The sequence below is a fragment of the Balaenoptera musculus genome, chromosome 14 (assembly GCF_009873245.2).
Source record: "Balaenoptera musculus isolate JJ_BM4_2016_0621 chromosome 14, mBalMus1.pri.v3, whole genome shotgun sequence".
NCBI lineage: Eukaryota > Metazoa > Chordata > Mammalia > Artiodactyla > Balaenopteridae > Balaenoptera > Balaenoptera musculus.
The window spans coordinates 20556303-20577203 of NC_045798.1; the positions used below are offsets into that span (position 1 = coordinate 20556303).

The 20901-nt window shown below is 42.5% G+C and overlaps 1 protein-coding gene across 8 annotated transcripts in view; it reads left to right on the plus strand.

Moving 5' to 3' along the window:
* Positions 1-8287: 8287 nt before the first annotated feature.
* The window catches only part of PISD (phosphatidylserine decarboxylase), a 39416-nt gene continuing 26802 nt past the window's right edge, over positions 8288-20901 (plus strand). For 3 of the 8 annotated variants that reach the window (XR_005016243.1, XM_036823803.1, XM_036823814.1), the window contains exons 1-3: positions 8288-8379; positions 15044-15123; positions 19377-19552. Coding sequence is in view for 4 of the 8 variants with exons in the window: in XM_036823803.1 (XP_036679698.1) it covers positions 8315-8379; positions 15044-15123; positions 19377-19552 (321 nt within the window). In the remaining 4 variants the exon portion in view is untranslated. Of the gene's footprint in view, positions 8380-15043; positions 15124-19376; positions 19553-20901 lie in introns of those variants that run through there. The other 5 variants (XM_036823804.1, XM_036823806.1, XM_036823812.1 and 2 more) reach the window with 5 other exon arrangements.

Sequence of the window (20901 nt, forward strand, 5' to 3'; positions counted from 1 at the left end):
CGATGAGTTTTTCCCCTACTGCTGGCAGCCTAAGTGATCTTTGTAAAATACAACTTCGCACTTGTCAGAACCACTCCCCTAAAATCCTTCTGCGGGTTCCCCTCACCCCCACATAAGGATAGTAACTCGCGTTTGTTGAGCTCTGACCAAGTGCCAAGCGTTCTGTGTTTATTACCTTCTTGAATCCTCACAACAACTTGATGAGGTAGATGTTTTGTTTTTAATCCCCACTTTGTAGATGAGGAAACTGAGGCTTAAAGACATTAATTGGCCGCGCCTGTGTGGTAAGTGTTAGAGCCCAGGTCTATTCCTGCCCCCAGGATCTGCTCTAGCAAACCAGACACCTCCCCCAACACCTGCCTCTCCAGCCCGGCTTCCCACAGGCGCTCCACACTCTGAATTTCCTCTAGTTCCTCAAATCCTCCATGCTGTCTCTTGCCTTGAAGCTTTTTGCACAAAAGCTGTACCGTCAGCTGCAAATATTCTTTCTCCCACCCCTTCACTTGACTGCTTCCATGTCTTCAGATCTCTGGAGGTTTTCCCCACCTGTTCCCTCTCCCGCTCCCTTCCCTGTCAGGCAGGCTTCTTAGCTGCTCCCTCAGCCCACACCCCCCCCCCCCACCCTCTGAACTGCCTGCTCTAACTTCCGCACCCCACGCCACCCTGTGAGCTTCCGGAGAAGCCCCACCAACTACATTTATCTGCGTACAGGTCACGCACCGCAGTTAGGTCTGCAACACAGCTTCGGAACAACATTCACAATGTTCTCTAAGAGGCCGGGCGCTGGAGGTGAGGGCCCCGTGAACCCGCCACCTTCCTTACAGTCTCCTTTTCCTATCTGCAGCTCCTTATGGGTGTGTTTGTTTCCATCGCTGCTTCTTCCTTTTCTCCCAACTTCTCTCCCTCCCTCTCTCTTTGTCCAGTACCTCTCCCTTCTCCTCATTAGACACAATCTAGAACTGATTTATTATTTTAAAAATTTATAGAACAAAATCCCAAATCAGGCACATATTGCCTTAAAATCATAGAACTTTATAGCTGGAAAGAGGCCTTAAAGCTTTGATATATAAATATTTTACATACACACAGACACATATATGTATATATTCTTTTTTTTTTAATTTATTTATTTTTATTTATTTATTTATTTTATTTTTGGCTCTGTTGGGTCTTCGTTTCTGTGCGAGGGCTTTCTCTAGTTGCAGCAAGCGGGGGCCACTCTTCATCGCGGTGCGCGGGCCTCTCACTATCACGGCCTCTCTTGTTGCGGAGCACAGGCTCCAGACGCGCAGGCTCAGTAGTTGTGGCTCACGGGCCCAGTTGCTCCGCAGCATGTGGGATCTTCCCAGACCAGGGCTCGAACCCGTGTCCCCTGCATTGGCAGGCAGATTCTCAACCACTGCGCCACCAGGGAAGCCCAATGTATATATTCTTAAAATTTAAGAGGGTTGGAACACGTGCATGTGTATACATATATATGCATATATATATACACACGTCCACGCTTATATATATACTTAAAATGTAAGGGGTTGTATCTTGATGTCTTTTAATTTGTTTTGTTGTTGTTCACTGTTGAAAAGTGTTGATGACCTTCCCCTGCAGAATTGTGCTAGGGATTTCTATAGGAAGTTTCTGTGCCCACAACCTATGTGGAGCCTCAGATATGAGATGAGGTGCTGAAAGCCATGACCTCCACTCCTCTGGACTGGCTGGGTACTTGCTTGTCCCTTTGCTGCCTCTGAACTCGTCAGCAAGCCTTCCCTGGCCTTTTCCACAAGGATTTCCAGTTCTCCAAAGCCCTCTGTGTCTTTCTCCACCAGGACAGTTAACCTGATCCAGATTCCTCTGATTCCAATCTGAATTCTTGGTAGTAACTGAAGGTCAAAGAGCATAAATCATCCTATGGAGATACTTTTCCCGTTTGGTAAACTATATCCAAACCCTGTCCTTTATGTTTTTTTATGAGGCTGTGGCCGGCCCCCATCTCTGATGCCAGGACAGAGGCCCTCATGCAGGGTGCTCTAGACCACAGTTGAGCCAACTTTCTCTATGAAGGGTCAGATAGTAAATATTTCAGGCTTTGCAAGCCATATGATCTTTCTTGCAGCTACTCATCTCTGTGGTTGTAGCAGGAAAGCAGCTGTAGGTGATATATGAACAAATGAGTGTGGCTGTGTTCCAATAAAACTTTATTTACAAAACAGGCAGTGACACCTAGTTTGCCAACCTTCACTCTGGAGGATAAGCATCTCTACTTGGACTCAGAAACTCCTCCCCCTAGGATTTTACCAGGGGACTCACCAATCTAATGCATTTCTGAATGAGATGACTTAAAGGAGAAATGAGATGAAACAAAATCTTTCAGCACATGAAATCCATATACTTACCCTGACCAAAGAAGACCATTGTCAACACAGAAGTAGCTGGAAGCCTCTAGTCCAGTGCATGTCAAAGGGCTGCTGGGAGGTAGCCAGGGGAGTCTGGAGCAGAGAGTTCCATCTGACCATGGCAAATTCCCTGGAATCTATCTCAAGCAGCTGCACTGTTTCCTCCTCCTTTTAATACAACTAGGACCTGGTGTGACAGTAGGTGGGCTGGAAAGAAAAGGGTCATGTCCCTCACTGTACATCGAGCCTGGGCTTTAAAAGGATCATTCCAGAAATGGTCTCTGGAAAACAAAAGTAGAAAACTGTTTTTTCAAAACTTGCTTGGCTGCAGTACAAGTCAGAGAGAAAATGGAAAAGTTTTCATGGAACAAACTAAAAAAAAAAAAAAGGAAAAAAAAAAGTAAATCAGTAGTTTTTGGTTTTGGTTTTCCCAGATATTTTCTTTTTCTTGATGTATAATTTACCCACTGGAGAATGCACAGAACTAACATTTATTATTTGATGAGGTCTGACAAATGTATACCCATGTAACCACCACCCAGATATTTCCATTGCCCCAGAAAGTTCCCTCAGGCACCTTCCAGTTAATCGCTCCTGCCTTGAGGAAGGCAACTATTCAGAATTCTATCCCTCTAATATTATAGTTTTGCCCTCTCTTAAATTTCATAGCACTGCAACCAGATAATGTTACTCTATGGATGTCTGACTTATTTTGCTCAATGTAATGTTTTTGAGATTCATCCTCCTTGTTGCAAGTCCTGTGAGTTTGTTCATTTTGTTGCACAGTCACATTCCATTGTATGAACACACCATGATTTGTTCATCCATAGTCTCGCCCGCTGATGGACATTTGTGTTGTTTCCAGTTTGGGCATCTTACGAATACAGCTGCTATGTACATCCTCGTGAAAACAAAACCTAATAGAATAAAGTATAACAATGTCATCGCAAAAGGCTGGAAGAGAATAAATGGAATTTAAATGTTCTAAGGTGCTTGCATTGACCAGGAATGAGTAAAAGTATAGGCATACCTCAGAGATATTGGGCATTGGGTTCCAGACCACTGCAATAAAGCTAATATTGCAATAAAGTGAGTCGCACATGTTTTTTTGTTTCCCAGTGCATATAAAGTTATCTTTATGCTATACTTTAGTCTATTAAGTGTGCAATATCATTACATCTAAAAATGTACACACCTTAATTAAAAATTTATTGCTAAAAAGTGCTAACCATCATCTGAGTCCTCAGCGAGTCATAATCTTTTTGCAATAGTAACATCACAGGACACTGATCACAGATCACCATAACAAATATAATAATAATGAAAAAGTTAGAAACATTGTGAGAATTACCAAAATATGACACAGAGGCACAAAGTGAGCAGATGCTTTTGGGAAAATGGTGCCAGTAGATTTGCTAGACAGAGGGTTGCCACAAACCTTCAATTTGTAAAAAAAACACAATATCTGTGAAGCACAATAAAGCAAAGTACAATAAAATGAGTATGCCAGTACTAATTTACTTTTGGTTGTAAACAGTCAAAGATGGAGAGATTTATCAGGTCCATGGATTGGGAGGCTCAATATTGTTAAAATGTCAATTCTCCTCAAGTTGATCTCTTGTTTCAACACAGTCCCAATCAAAATCTCACCAGGCATTTTGCTAAAATTGACCAACTGATTCTAAATTTTTTATGGAAATGCAAAGGACCTACAAAAGCCAAAATAATCTTGAAAGAGAAGAACAAAGTTGAAGAATCCATGCTACCTGATTTCAAGACTTATAATTAAAGCAACCGTAATTAAGATAGGTCAATGGAACAAATGGAAATCTTTGGAACCCAGAAATAGACCCATGCATGGATGTCCAGTTGCTTTTGACAAAGACGCCATGCAATTCAATGGGAAAAGGAAAGTCTTTTCAGCTATAGTAGTGGAACAACTGGATAAGTGTATGGTAAAATGAACCAAACTTCATACATATGAATCAGTTTGAGATGAAAGTAACCGTCCAATTCTCTCTCACAAAGTAGATACAAAAATCCTAAACAGAATATTAGCAAATTGAATCCAGTGATAGATAAAAAGGATAATACACAATAACCAGCAATGTCAGGTTGATTTAACAAACGAAAATCAATCAATGGACAACTGGATAGCCACAGGCAAAGGATGAAGTTGGATCTTTACCTCACACCATACACAAAACTCTTTTAAACTTTAAAACTCTTAGATGAAAACGTGGTATAATCTTCATGACCTTGGATTTGGCAAAGAATTCTTAGATATGACACCAAAAGCACAATCAACAAAGGAAAAAATAAATGAGATTCCATCAAAATTAAAAACCTTTTTTGCTTCAAAGGACACCATCAAGAAATGAAAAGACAAAAAAAAAAAAAAAAAAGAAATGAAAAGACAACCTGAAGAATGGGAGGAAAATACTTGCAAATCATATATATGATAAGGGAATTGTATCTAGAATATATAAAGAACACTTACAACTCAATAATAAAAAGATAAATAACCCAATTTAAAAACAGGCAAAGAATCTGAATAGATATTTATCCAAGGAAGATATGCAAAGGACCAATAAGCACACGAAAAATTTCTCAACAGCATTAGTTATCAGAGAAATACAAATCAAAACCACAATGAAACACCACTTCATACCCATTAGATTGGACATAATGATAGTAATTTTGAAAAGAGAGAAAATAACAAGTGTTGGTGAGGATGTGGAGAAATTGGAACCTTCATACACTACTGGTGGGAATGTAAAATGGGGCAGCCACTTTGGAAGACCATCTGTCAGTTCCTCAAACAATTAAACTATACAACCCAGCAATTCCACTCCTAGGTATACACAGAAGAGAAATGAAAATATATGTCTATACAATAAACTGTATATGAATGTTTATAGCAGCATTTTTCATAATTGCTAAAAGGCGTAAATGACTCAAATGTCCATAGCTATGACTGGATAAAGGAATGCGGTCTATCCATATAATGGAATACTATTCAATCATAAAAAGGAATGAAGTACTGATACATGTTACAACATGGACAAACCCTGAAAATATTATGCTAAGTGAAAGAAGCCAGTTACAAAAGTCCACATATTATATGATTCCATTCATATGAAAATGCAGAATAGGGAAATCTATAGGGACAGAAAGATTATTCTGATTTCTCCACATCCTCATCAACACTTGTTATTAACTGCTTTGTGTGTGTGTGTTGAAATATAATAAAATTTACCATTTTAACCTTTTAATTCATTTTTTACTTAATGTATAATTCAGTGTCATTCAGTACATTCACATGTTAAACAACCACCACCACTATTCATTTCCAGAACTTAATCATCATCTCAAACAGAAACTCTGTACCCATCCCCCTTCCCTGTCTTCTCAGCCTCTGGTAACCTTTATTCTAATTTTTGTGTTTATCAATATGCCTATTCTAAGCACTTCATATAAGTGGAATTAAACAATATGTGTTCTTTTGTGTCTGGCTAATTTTACTTACCATAATGTTTTCAAAGTTTATTACTGTTGTAGCATGTAACAGTACTTCATACATGCTTTTATAGCTGAATAATATTCTATTATATGGATATATCACATTTTGTTTATTCATCTATTGAACCACTTTCTGCCTATTGTGAATAATGTTGCTATGAACATTGGTTTACAAGTCTCTATTTGAGTCCCCGCTTTCAATTCTTTTAGATTATACCTAGGTGCTGGATCATATAATTCTATGTTTAACTTTTTGAGGAACGACCTAATTGTTTTGCACAGCCATTTTACATTGTTACCAGCAATGCAAAAGCGTTCTAATATTTCCAAATCTTTGCCAACACTTGTCACTTGTTATTTTTCTTTTTTATTTATTTATTTATTTATTTATTTATTTTTGGCTGTGTTGGATCTTCGGTTCGTGCGAGGGCTTTCTCTAGTTGCGGCAAGCGGGGGCCACTCTTCATCGCGGTGCGCGGGCCTTTCACTATCACGGCCCCTCCCGTTGCGGGGCACAGGCTCCAGACACGCAGGCTCAGTAGTTGTGGCTCACGGGCCCAGCTGCTCCGTGGCATGTGGGATCTTCCCAGACCAGGGCTCGAACCCGTGTCCCCTGCATTAGCAGGCAGATTCTCAACCACTGCGCCACCAGGGAAGCCCTCTTTTTCTTTTTTGATAATAGCCATCCTAATGGGTGTGAAGTTGATATCTTGTGCTTTTGATGTGCATTTCCCTAATGATTAGTGACGTTGAGCATCTTTTATTGGTCATTTGTATATTATTTTTGGAGAAATGTCTGTTCAAGTCCTTTGCCTATTTTTGAATTCGGTTATATGTTTTTTTGTTGAATTTCAGGAATTATTTATATATTCTGGATACCAGACCCTTATCAGATATATTGTTTGTGACTATTTTCTCCCATTCTCAGGGTTGTCTTTTCACTTTGTTGACAGTGTCCTTTGATGCACAAAACTATTTAATTTTGATGAAATACAATTTATCTTATTTTGTTGTTGCCTGTGCTTTCAGCGTAATATCCAAGAAATCATTGCTGAATTCAATGTCATGAAAATTTCCCTTATGTTTTAAGAGTTTTATAGTTGTAGTTCTTAGCTTTAGGTCTTTGATCCATTTTGAGTTAATTTTTGTATATGGTGTAAAGTAAGGGTCCACTTCATTCTTTTGCATGTGAATATCCAATTTCCCCAAATGCATTTCATTTTGAAATAATCTCCCCCTCCCATTTTTTTCTTCCCCCTGGTTTTGAGTTACTACTCTCAATTGAATAGTAAAACCAATTCTATACTTTTATTTTTTCCTCCTCTTCAGACTTTTGAAAACCATAGAGGGAGTGTCTCCTCTCCAATAAGAAATCTGATGCCTGTTAGGCTCCCTGTAGGGCCTGGTTATGCCCTAGTTGAGCTTAAATAACCATGTAGAAATAATTGCATGTACCAGGCAATATACCCCTCCTGCTGTGTCAAACGCCTGGTGAAGACAAGTGCTATTAGCAGCTTAGGGGAGAAAAAAGAGGAGCTGTACTCCTTCAGTTTGGGGACCCATACTCAGCCAGAGTCTAGGCAAAGGGCTTAAAAGGAAGGATGTTAGATCATGGGTTTTGGAATCAGAGATGTATGTTCAAATTCTAGCTTTTCTCCTTTATAGCTGTGTGCCCTTGAGCATTCTAATGGTTAACTTTCCTGAGCTCTGTTTTCTCTATCTTTAAAATGAGAATAATTCTCAGGGCTGGCTGGCGGTCTCTAGTTTTTTCCCCTTTAAAAAAAAAAAAAAAAAAAAGCTGATACTACTGAAAAGTCTATTTTCCCTTAAATCTGAAGATCAGGAATCTTTGCAGGAGCACGCGCTATCACACCCGGCACCTCATTCGACGACTAATTGCACTTCTAGGTGATCCAAGACCTCTGGTCTCTAGACTCCCAGATAGTACAGCGATGGGAGGTTAAGAATGAGACACGATGCATGCTAAGTCATCAGCACAGAGCCTGACACTTAGGAAGCGCTTAGTCAATGGTAGCTGAGTTGTGGACGCTCTCAGTTTCCCCATCCGTAAAATGAACGATTTAGCTCAGCTGATCCATTCTCGGACCTTGGGTGAATCAGATTTTCCAGGCACATGCGGAAACGCACGTCAGAGGGAAAAAGGAGGACTGGCAACGCTGTGCCCAGGTCCAGGTTTAGCACTGTAAGCGCCACCACCGGCGGCACCTATCCGCCTAGTCATGCGGAGGGTACCCGGAGCAGCCGGGGGAGGAGCTTAGACAGCTCCGCCCTCACACGCTCCGCTTTCTTCATTGGCCCTGTGAGTTCGAGGCGCGTGACGTCACGCGCGTGCGACTCGCGTGTAAAAGGGGGGCGTGTCCCGCCGAGAAGCTGGAGACAAGATGGCGGCGTCTGTGGGTCAGGGATGTTTGAGGTTGCTGCGCGGGGTCGCACCGTGGCGGAGCAGGTACAGCTGCTTGGGGACCTGCGGGGGGTGGCCGGGGCCAAACTGGGGTCTGGAGAGAGGAATCGTTTCTCTGTCGCGGGCTCGCCCTGAGGAGAGCTCGAGTGGAGACGTAGGCACTCACCTTGACCTGGAGCTCGCGAGCAGGTGCGACTGCCGCCGCGTAGGGCGGTCCGCGTCTGGCCTAAGCGCTCTCTCCTTGCCCTTTTCACAAGGGACAAAAAGCAAAGATATAAACAAAAAGACCCAACCAGTGAAATAGGCTGTGTGCCCGCCACTTATAGCCGAGGCAGGGCTGGACGCCTCTTTCTCAGGGATTCGTGTTGCTGGGAGGGGCGGCGTGATGTGGGAAGAGCACTGGACTGAGAGTCGGGCGGCTTTCACTTCGGATTCTTGGTCTTTGAAGCGAGAGGGTTGGACTCGGTTATCTCAAAATCGTCCATGATGGAAATGGGGTCTTAGTTACCCCGGTGACTCCCAACTCTTAGGTTGTTAGAGGGGTCATCTAAATCAAGCTCTTTCTTTTTGGAGTTAGCAAAATTGAGGCCATGAGGGAGGGAGGGACTTGCTCGGTTTCACCCAGCCAGCTAGTAGCAGAGCCGGGACCCATACCCGGGTACCTCTCTCTCTCTCAGGCAAGGACCTTTCCCTCAGGCTGCCTACCGTGAGGACATTCATTATTCGAAATAGCTTATGTAAGAACCAGTTTGGGAACATTTGGACTCAGAAAATGGATTAAAATGTTGGTAGCTATGACTCAGAGTCTGCTGCTCCGTGTCATTTCAAAGAGCTAAGGTTTGAGAGACACACGGTACTTTTGTGTTTCAGGCAACCTTCATTTTGTCAGCGTTGACCAAAGCTTGCGCTGTAATTTTGGGAAGTAAGGACACTGGTTTCGGACTGAAAGGGAGCAGAAACTGTCATTGCCCTGAACACGAAAGCTTCACTCTATTATTAACTACTCAGAAATGGTGTAACTTTCTCAGGAGGAGGCTCTGCAATGTAATTGTAACTGTTAGGATTTGGACAGAAGGGTCTCTGTGATTTTAATGTTGTTACCAGGTGTGCTGTTTATGAGTCAGTCGTGAAATCATCTAAAATGTGTCATAAGTTGGAAAGACTAAAAAATGACCCTCCTAAAATTTTTTCTTTTTTTTTTTTGCTTAACGATGGTGAGGAGGATGTACTTCACTCATTATCATTTAGAAAGGGAAAGGGAAAAAAAGTCATAACTTTAGTACCAGTGTAGGTAGATAAGATTGGATTTAGGTGCAATTTAAGGAGGGTGAGGATTTGGGTACAGTAAGAACTCAATTTTCAAAAGTATTACGTATCCAGATGGGAACTATATTTAGATGCAAAAAAACCCCAAAAGAGACCATTTCCATGATTTTTAAGTAAAGCAGTGTCTGTGAGACATATGTTTGAAAACCTCATATTGCAGGGAAGTTTTTCAGTACCTGGGTGATAGGTGAAAGGTGAGAGAACAAAAAAGAAAGCAATTATGGGTGATAATTTAGGGCCATGTTTCCCAAATTTGTTTGATGAAAAAATGGGGTGGGTGTTTATTAGAAAAAGAGATTCCCAGGTACATCCCCCAATGCTGCCAAATTCAGGTTCAGTAGATGTAGGTTGGGGCTCTGGCAGCTGTGTTCTTTACACATGTCCTGGATGATTCTTAGGTTCAGGCAAGTATGGACATAGTGCCCAAGGAGTGATTGCTTGTGCAAGACTTTCCTTCAGGAATACTTACGACATTCCTACCACTGCCAACTGCGGTGCCAGGGATCGGGAGGGGGAGGGAGAGCAGGGGAAGAGAGAGGAATTAAAAGATATAGGCCTCGTGTTTAAAGAACTTTACAGTTTAGTAGAAGAGCAAGGGAACATTACTAAATAATATGAGATAGAACGTGGAATGAGGCCTTCAAGAGGCCTGCCAGTTCATTTTCAGAACTTTCACAGCTCTAAAAAGTAGGAGAGACATAAGGACTATAGTTAGTGTTGCCACCAGGGGTGATGTTAAAAATAATTTAAAACTATGACAGTGTGGACACAAACCATTCAGAGTGGTCACAGACAGTTAATATGGCCATCCCAGTGTGTGCCAGCTGAATGTCAACTCTGTTACTTTTAATAATAGTAATATGTAACTAGGTGCCAGGGCCTGGGCTTAAGGTTTTATGTGATTGTCTCATTTATTCCTAATGAGGTAGGTCCTGTTTTTACAGGTGGAGAAACTGAGGCTTAGGATTGGTTAAGAAATGCCTTAAGGTCACAGAGCTAATTAATAAGTGGCAGGATGGAGATCTGAGCCACACAATCAGACTTGAGTGCTTAATCCTGGGCTTTAATTGCCCACTTGCAGGAGGCCCACGTGAGTTCACCATGTAGAAGGTACATGTGATTGAACCTAGCCAGCCGTTCATTTCTCTGAAGCTTAATCTCACTGTTGAGATTGAGGTCCAGGGGGAAGACAGACAAACCCCTGCATCTGAGGGGTACAGACAGTAAACAAATGAGTGAATATATATAAAATCTGTTCATTTCGGGTAGTGAGAAGTGTTACGAAGAAAAATAAAGGCAGGTAATTAAGGGGTTAAAGAACGCTCCAGAGGGACAACTTTTGGGCTTGTGGTGAGGAGAAACCAACCAGGAGGAAGCATTTGAGCAGAGAACTGAATGAGGAGGGACTGAGCCAGCTGGAGGGGTATGCCCAGCAGAGCAAACAGCAAATGCAGAGGCGTGAGTGTGCAAGGAATGGGGGCAGGTGGGTGAGGAGAAGGGAAGCAGCAGGAGGTCTGAGGGTTCAGCGAGGACCACTTACATAGGGTCTGGTCTTATTTTCTGTTTTGAAAAGGTCACTCTGGCTGTTCTGTGGTGAATGGGACACAGAAGCCAAGCAGGGGGAACAGGCTAGTGCAGTCCTTCAGTGACAGATCTGGTGGATCAGGCCAGAGTGAGAGTGGTGGCAGAGAAGTAGGCAGATAAGTGTGTATTTTGAAGGTAGAGACTTCATGCCTTGTCAGTGGATTGAATGTGGATAGTGAGAAAGAAAGGACTTACAAAGGAGTCCCTAGGGTTTCGACTTGTGCAGCTGGGTGAATGGTGGTGCCTTTTTTCTGAGATGGTATATTAATTATAGCAGTGTTGCTGTGGTAACAGGTAAACTCCAGCATCTCAGTGATTTAACACAGTAAAAGTTTTTGTCTCAATCATGTAAAGTCCCAGTGGGTGCGCCTGATCTGCAGGGCAGCAGTGATTTGAGGACCCATCTCCTGCCATCTTTAATACATGGCTTCCCAAAGTCTGCATGTTTGCATCAAACAGGCTGAAACGGGACAGCCTGGGAAGTCTGAACTGTTCTTACACTGGTTAGAACTCAGTTATGTGGCCACACCCTATTGCACGGGAGACTGGGAAATGTAGTCTGTTGAGTAGAGGAAGTGGATTTAATAACCATCTGGCTAGTCTCTGCCACAGATGGACAACTCTGAGGGTGGAGCAGGTTGAACGGGAGTGAGGGAGTATCAGGAATTCTGTTCTGGACAAACTCAGTTTGAGGTGATTCAGAGTGGGGATGTTGGGTAGCCAGGTGGAAATATGGTCCAGAGGTCTTTGAAGGAGCAGTGAGGGAGTCCTCAGTATCTGGCTATTTAAAGCTGCGGGACTGGGTGAACATGTCTGGGGGAGAGCACAGACAGAGAAGAGGTCTGAACTCTGGGCACGGCAGCTGTTTGAAGTTAGGGAGAGGCTGGAGAGGTAGGAAGATCAGGGTCCCAAAGGCTAAATGTATTTCAAGAAGGAGAAAGTGAATGAAGTCAAAAGATACAACTTATAAAATATCTAAGTCCTGGAGATGTAATGTGCAGCATGGTGACTACAGTTAACAATACTGTATTGTATATTTAAAAGTTGCTAAGAGAGTAGATCTTTTTCATCACAAGAAAAAATTTTTTGTAAATATGTATTGTGAGGGATGTTAACTAGACCAATTGTGGTGATCCTTTCACAATATATACAAATAGGGAATAATGTACATCTGAAACTAATATAATGTTACATGTCAATTATATCTCAGTGGGGGGGGGGAAGGAGGAAGGGCTCACCAGTGGCCGATGCTGCTGAGAAGTCACATAACACGAGGTCCAAGAAATATGTGTTGGGGTTGACAACGTGGAAGTTGGTGACCTTGACAAGAGTTGACGTGGTGGGAACAAAAGCCTGGTTGACTGGGATGAAGAGAGAGGGGGAGGGGAGGAAGTGATGACAGGGAACATTGCTCTTTTAAAGAGCCTGCAGTGGGGTGGACAGTGTTTCTGTAAGATTGGAGAAAGTACAACATTTATATGAGGATAGGAATGATCCAGGAATGAAAGACAAGCTGATGCAACTGGGGTGTTTGCCAGGCACTTGTTCCAGGAGCTGGGGCTACAGCAGTGAACGAGAGACCAAGACTCTGTTCTCAGGAAGATCCGTATGCAAACCAGCCACCTGAGTGCCACGCATTGGGTTACAGTGGATAAATGATTATCTCCCATTTGTACCTCCCCCAGCCCACACCCCCCTCCCCACAAAAAAAAAAAAAGCCTTATTTAACAGTCTGCAAACATTCTTTCAGTTAGGGGGTTCAGCAGCAATTCTGGAGCACACAGTGTAGCAGTGTGCACAACACAATACAGTCTTTAGTCAGATTTTACACTTCTTGTTCTTATTCCATTTGGAAAGCAGGGTTTTAGGCGCTTAGCTTTTGCAGTGGGAGTGCCCAGTCTAAGAGATGAGCATTGTTCACTGCTGAAAGAACATTCAGGTACTGCAATACACCCTCCTTTGTGTTAATAACTGTCCATCTGTCTGGCCTCTGGGGGGGTGGTGATTGTCATGGTCCCAGGCTTGTTCTCCATACAGACCTTGCTTGCCTGTAGGAGAATCAGAGTCATCATGTTAGCACCATGCTGTGAGAGTGTTGTTAAGTCAAGGAAATTTCATGTGAAAAAACAAAGGTGTTTAAATCTGATAAAATCTACAGGATGTCTGTGTGAGACATAACTACTGACTATCCATGAATGTCAATATCATTGTATGAAAGTCATAAATGCAGTTCTGTTCTCCACAAAAATAGCAGTTTAGACATTTATAATAGAGTAGATTTCTGCTTCTCTCATAAAGGGCTTCAAGGAAAAAAAAGAAACACACACTGACAAGGACATAGTTTCTTTACTTTAGATTTCAGGCCAATATTTGGGGGAACTGAAGTGCTATCTGAATTGAAGGTGGGGTGTTTGCTCTTTGATTAAGGAGAGAGCCAGTTCACTAAAAATTCATTCATGCTTTCCTTGCTGGCCAAGTCACTTATTGCCACTGGGGATATGTCCAGTTTCCCTGGGTGAAGAGGAAACAAAGAAGAGAAACAAAGAATCAGAAATAATATTTTCTTAGAGCTTGAAGCCATGAGAATAGTCACTTTTTTCTCAGAATGCCTGAAAACCCTATTCACTCTTTGAAAGTAGCTTTTGTGGCAAAGTAGCCACAAATACTAATTTAAAGATTCCAAACCAGTTGAGCCTTCCAGACTCAAAGTAGATTAGAATAGTTCAGCCTGGTTTGTGTCATTTTTTTTTCCAGGGCAAACATTTAAAATTTAAAATTTCAGGGAATTCACTGGTGGTCCAGTGGTTAGGACTCCACACTTCCCGCTGCAGGGGCCATGGGTTCAATCCTGCAAGCTGTGGCGCGGCCAAAAAAAAAAAAAAAAACAGTTTAAAATTTCAACCACTTTATTAGGTTCTTTAATGAGTAGGGGTTAGAGGCTACAAGGCTGTGTATAGCTCTTTGTTTGTGGTGAAGAAACGTATGGCTTTGTGTAAGTGCCGGGTTTACTTCTTATTATGCTCTTATACTTAATTAAGAAAAGAGCAACTTTGTGTGTGAAAAAATTTTAGACTTACAGAAAAGTTATAAAAATAGTACAGAGAATTCCCAAATACCCTGTCCTCTGATTCCCCATATATCAACTATATTTGCTTTATCATTCTCTCTCCCTTCCTCTCCCTGTTTTTCTCTTTGTGAGTGTGTGTTTGTATATATTTTTTTCTGAAACACTTGATGCCCCTTTACCTTTAAATATTTGAGCCCTTTTTGTATAAGGACGTTTTCTTACAAAAACCACAGTACAATGGTCAAAGCCAGGAAATTAACACAGACACAATACTATTATTGAATCTATAGACTATATTCAAATTTTAGAAGTTGGGGACTTCCCTGGTGGCACAGTGGTTAAGAACCCGCCTGCCAATGCAGGGGACACGGGTTCGAGCCCTGGTCCGGGAAGATCCCACATGCGGTGGAGCAACTAAGCCCGTGCGCCACAACTACTGAGCCTGCACTCTAGAGCCCGTGAGCCACAACTACTGAGCCCACGTGCCACAACTACTGAACCCGTGTGCCTAGAGCCCGTGCTCCACAACAAGAGAAGCCACTGCAATGAGAAGCCCGTGCACCGCAATGAAGAGTAGCCCCCACTTGCCGCAACTAGAGAAAGCCCGCATGCAGCAACAAAGACCCAATGCAGCCATAAATAAATAAATTAAAAAAAAAAAACTTTAGAAGTTGATCCACTAATTTCTTTTCAATTAAAAAAGTGTTTAATGCTTCATTTTTGCTTTTGTAGGCGCCATCACTGTGAAGACATTGCCCTGAGCCATTTCCTTCAGTCCTTAAGGAAGCTGCCTCTCAGAACTTTTTCCACAAGTAAGTAGCAGTTAGAGGCAATGCTGGCCTCTCTGCTTCAGTTTGTCAGTAAATTGGGATAAAGACAGCACGTATTTCATAGGGTTGTTGTTAGAATTAGATGGAATTGTGCCTGCAAAGTGCTTAGAGTACCTGGCATGTAGGTACCACTGAAGCATTAGCTGCTGTTATCTGATGGTTTTTACTGGCTGTGTAGTATTCCGTCGCATGACTGTACTGTTTGGTGTTGGACATTTAAGTTGCTCCTAGTCTTTTCCTATTACAGACAGTTCTGTACTAACATATTTTTGTGCATCCTCAGAATAAATTTGTAGACTTAGAATTGCTGGATCAAAAGGTTTGTGTATTTTATAATTTGGTATTTAAGCCAAATTACTCTTCAGAGAAGGTTGTCCCAGTTTACACTCCTCTGAGCAGGATGTGCTCATGAGTACATCAGTTCCCCACACCCTCATCAGCACTGGCTTATGAACTTTTTGGATCTTGTAAGCAGCTATTGGAACCTGTACAAAAATGTATATTGTCTTTATTAACTAAATATCCTTTTTATTCTATCATACTGGAAGCTATTTTTGACTGTCCAGTAATCATACCTTGGGAATAAAATGAGATGGTTAATGAGAATAAAAACAAAAGGCTTATTAAGGTAGTTAATAGGTGTTACTTATTTAATTAGGACTTGCAGGCTGGAACACATAGGAATCACTTGAAGGGTTCAGGGGGAGCCTCAGAAATCAAGCCAGAATCTTGGATCTGCAGAAAAGCTGTTCTTTTTTAAAGTGACAAATGCAGCAGAGAGGTGGTCAGGAGTGGAGGGCACTCTGTGCTTACTACTTGGAGGAGTAGTAAGCAGAGAGAGTGTGACCAGTTGGAGGAGTAGAGAAGAGAGAGTGTGTAGTAAGAGAGAGAAGAAGAGAAGAGAGAGTAGTAAGCAGAGAGAGGCAAGAGAAAGACCTATAGTTGAAGAAAGGTCCAGTGTAGCAGAAGCATGTAGGAGAGTGTGACCAGTCAGCCTTGGGTGCTGATTCAGTGCAGGTAGGGAGTGTACAACAGTTCTCTCATCACCAAATATTTCAGAAAGAGGAAAAAAAATATTTCTTGCTTTTTGACAAGATTTTCTGGTCAGAGGTAGAATATTTAGTTGTTCAATAGTAAGGGTTCATTAGGAGTAATCAGAAAATGGAGGAGAGGGGCTTCCCTGGTGGCGCAGTGGTTGAGAGTCTGCTTGCCAATGCAGGGGATGTGGGTTCAAGCCCTGGTCTGGGAAGATCCTACATGCTGCGGAAGAACTAGGCCCGTGAGCCACAGTTGCTGAGCCTGCGTGTCTGGAGCCTGTGCTCCGCAACAAGAGAGGCCGCGATAATGAGAGGCCCGTGCACCGCGATGAAGAGTGGCCCCCACTTGCCACAACTAGAGAGGGCCCTCGCACAGAAACGAAGACCCAGCACAGCCATAAAATAAATAAATTAAATAAATAAATAAACCCCAAAAAAAGTTAAAAAAATAAAATAAGCTAGAGAGAAATAAGTTGGCTTTAAAAAAAAAAAAGAAAATGGAGGAGATTAATGACATCTATACTTGTTCGTTAAAAAAACGAAACAGCAGGAAATTCCCTGATGGTCCAGTGGTCAGGACTCTGCGCTCTCACTGCTGAGGACCCAAGTTCAATCCCTGGTTGGGGAACTAAAATCCCACAAGCCTCTCGGCACGACCAAAAAAAAAAAAAAAAAAAAGAAAGAAAGAAAAAGAAACAGCAACAACCAAAAGGTGGTGGAGGGACAGGGACAAATGGGCAGGACCATTTCCTTCCGTTTGAAGCCAAGGACAGGATGAAGGTTTTGTTCAGGCTACTGAGAAGTCAGCTCTTGAGATTTTGTTTTAACAATAACTTTATTGAGATATAATTTTCATACCATAAAATTCACCCTTTTAAGTATGCAATTCAGTGTTTTTTTTGTATACTTACAGAGTTGTACAACCATCAGCACTACCTAATTTTAGAATATTTTCATTCCCTCCTCGCCCCCCCACAATAGTAGCACTTGATCCATTAAACTGTCACTCCCCATTTCTCCCTACCCCTAGTCCCTGTCACCCACTAACCTACTTTAGGTCTCTCTAGTATGTTTCCTATGCCAGACACTTCATATAAATGGAATCATACAATATGCAGCCTTTTGTGGCTGACTTCTTTTACATAATGTATTCAAGGTTCATGTTGTAGCATGTGTCAATACTTCATTTCTTTTTTATTATCAATATTCCATTGTATGGTTATACTACTTTTTTATTCATTTGTCAGTTGATGGACATTTGGATTTTTTCACTTTTTGGCTATTATGAATAATGCTGCTGTGGAGCATGCTTGACAAGTTTTTGTGTAGATGTATGTTTCACTTCCCTAAGAGCTGAATTGCTAGGTCATGTGGTAATTTTATGTTTAACATTTTGAAGAACTGAAGCCCCATTTTACAATCCCATCAGCAGTGTATGCGTGTTCCAGTTTCTCCACGTCCTTACCAACACTTATCTGTCTTTTTGATTAAAACCATCCTAGTGGGTGTGAAGTTGTATCTCATCGTGGTTTTGAATTGCATTTCCCTGATTACTAATGATGCATTGGTTTGCTAGGGCTACTGGAACAGAGTACCACCAACTGAGTGGCTTAAACGGTAGAAATTTATTCTCTCACAGTTCTGGAGACGAGAGGTCCAAGATCAAGGTGTCACAGGGCTGCTTCCTTCTGAGGGGTGTGAGGGAGAGCCTCTTGTCTAGCTTCTGATGGATTGCTGGCAATATTTGGCTTTTTTGGCTTGTATTATAGAAACATCACCCCGATCTCTGCTTTCGTCTTCAGATAGCATTCTCCCTGGGTGCATGTCTGTCTCCAAATTTTCTCTTTTTATTTTTTAATTTATTTTTTAAAAAATTTATTTATTTATTTGTTTGTTTTCTGGCTGCATCGGGTCTTAGTTGCAGCATGCAGGATCTTTCATTGCGGCGCATGGGCTCTTGGCTTTGTTGCTGTGCGTGCACAGGCTTCTCTCTAGTTGTGGCATGTGGGCTCAGTAGCTGTGGTGCATGGGCTTAGTTGCCCTGTGGCATGTGGGATCTTAGTTGCCCAACCAGGGATCAAACTGGTGTCCCCTGCATTGTAAGACAGATTCTTATTCACTGGGCTACCAGGGAAGTCCCCAAATTTTCTCTTTTTATAAGCACACTAGTCATATTGGATTAGGGCCCACTGTGCTGACCTTATTTTAACTTGATTACCTCTGTAGAGACCTTTTATCCAAGTAAGATCACATACTGAGGTGCTAAGGGTTAGGACTTCAGCATATGAATTTTAGGGGGACATAATTCAACCATAACAGATGTTGAGCATCTTTACATGTGCTTACTGGCCACTCATATATCTTCTTTGGAGAAATATCTATTCAAATTCTTAGTACATTTTAAAATTGGACTATTTATCTTTTATCGTTGAATTGTAAGAGCTTATGAGATTTTGCATTTGGGAGAATACTACTGTCCAGTCAGAGCTGGGCCTGGATCGTAAAAGTAAAATCAGAGATCCTGCGGGAGAAATGGTACCTGTCCTAGTCCTGGCCCTGTTGGTAGCCAGTGGGGCAACCTGGTTTCGTTTCTTTTTTTAAATTATTTATTTATTATTATTTATTTATTATTTATTTTTGGCTGTGTTGGGTTTTCGTTTCTGTGCGAGGGCTTTCTCTAGTTGCGGCAAGCGGGGGCCACTCTTCATCGTGATGCGCGGGCCTCTCATTATCGCGGCCTCTCTTGTTGCGGAGCACAGGCTCCAGATGCGCAGGCTCAGTAGTTGTGGCTCATGGGCCTAGTCGCTCCGCGGCATGTGGGATCTTCCCAGACCAGGGCTCGAACCCGTGTCTCCTGCATTGGCAGGCAGACTCTCAACCACTGCGCCACTAGGGAAGCCCCCTGGATTCGTTTCTTGGCCTCTTTGTAATTCAATGTTTTCATCTTAAATTCTGTAATTATGGTGGCAGTTGGGGTGCACTGTAGTGTCACAGGAAAGAAGCTTGTACCTTACTAGATAGAATTTGGAGGCAGCAGGGTCTTTGCAGTGACTCAGGGCTGCACCTCCCTGTCAGATCCCTTCTGGGTCCAGTCAGCTTTGCTGAGGGCTTTTCCCAGCCCTCCTGTTGGTGCTGTGTTTGCGTGACTCATACCCGTCCCTTTTCCCAGGCTCAAAATTTTCCTGCTTTTTGTTACAGATTCCAGAAAAGTCCACACTGCCCCTGCCCGAACCTTGTCCCTGCTGCGCCCCCTGCTCTTTTTGGTCGCAACGGGTGGCGGGTACGCAGGTTACCGGCAGTATGAGAAGTACCAGGAGCGAGAATGGGAGAAGCTGGGCTTGGAGATCCCACCCAAACTTGCTGGTCACTGGGAGGTAGGAACAGGATGGAACCACCTTGGGTTCTCATGGAGCACAACTGCCTGTCACTTTGTAAATTGCCCCAAAGTTAAACTGTTTGAAAAAGTGAAATGTGCTTTCTTGGAGTTCACATCTCCAGTGGTTTTGGGGCTGTTAGAGAAGTTATACCTTGGGCATCATGTCTGGCTTCCCTCTGTCTCCAGATCCACCCCTGGTCTCCCCAAGGCCTCCGAGTGGAAATTTCCTGCTGTTGAAATCTTCAGAGCCTGTGCCTTATGCTCAGGCTGGCGTCCTGACAGTTCACGCCTTCTCAAGTCTGAGGATGAGCTGGAAGGGTTGGACTTTTGTGATGTGGATAAGTTCTCACCAGAGACCAGACTGAAATCATCAAATTCCTTTATCGTTACTGCTCAAAATGCTCTCCCCGCAATTGGGCCGTGCAGTTGGGGCGGGCTTCGGTGTCGTTGTGCCTTGTGTGATACGTAATGAACCGTCTTACTCATCTGTGCTTCCCTAGGCCCAGGATATCTGACTCAGAGCAGACATTCAGTAAATACTGAAATTGAATATAAAGGTGTAAGTTTAAAAATTGCTTTCTTTTTACCTATAATTTAACGAGTGAAATATCTGAACTATCAATAGACCCTGATAGCCTGGGCAACAGAGGGGGTGAAAGCAGAGACGATGGTATTTGGGATGATGCATTTGGATTTCCCCATGAGCTGCGCCATATCAGTAATCTAGCTCAGCTGCACCCAGCGGCCAGGGTCCCAGTCCTGAAGGCAGGTTCTAACCATGCTCCTAGTAGCTGTGTGGACTTGGACATGTCACTTTCCAAGTTTTCTGTTTTTTGGTTGTATATTACAGAGTCCTTTTTTACAGAATTGTATAGTATGTGAGTCATACTTTTTAAGTATGCTGAACACTGTTTCCCATAACATTGGTGGTTTCCTCTGTAAACATATCCTTCTCCTTCAAACTAGTAAAGTACTTGTTAAGACTGTGATCCATGACCCTACTCAAGTGTTAAACCCAAGCTGGCTTCCCTCTGACCCCAGACATCTGTCAGGCTGACCCACCTGGTGACATGCCCACCTGCTTTCAGGAAATTCCCACTCATTTCAGAGGTATCGCAAGAGAATCTACATTTGGAAGAAATTTGCTACTTCCTCATTCATAAAAGACTAATGTCAGTAGTTTTTCATAGCATCCACTGTTTGTATAATTGGGATTACTGCCATATATGAGTCAATACCTGAAAAACGATTATTTGTAAAGAGGACAGGGTTGATTAGCTTCTAAGTTCTAGGCTCTGGACAGTGACAGGACACAGGAGCAGAGTGGCCTAGTACAGTGAGAGGTCT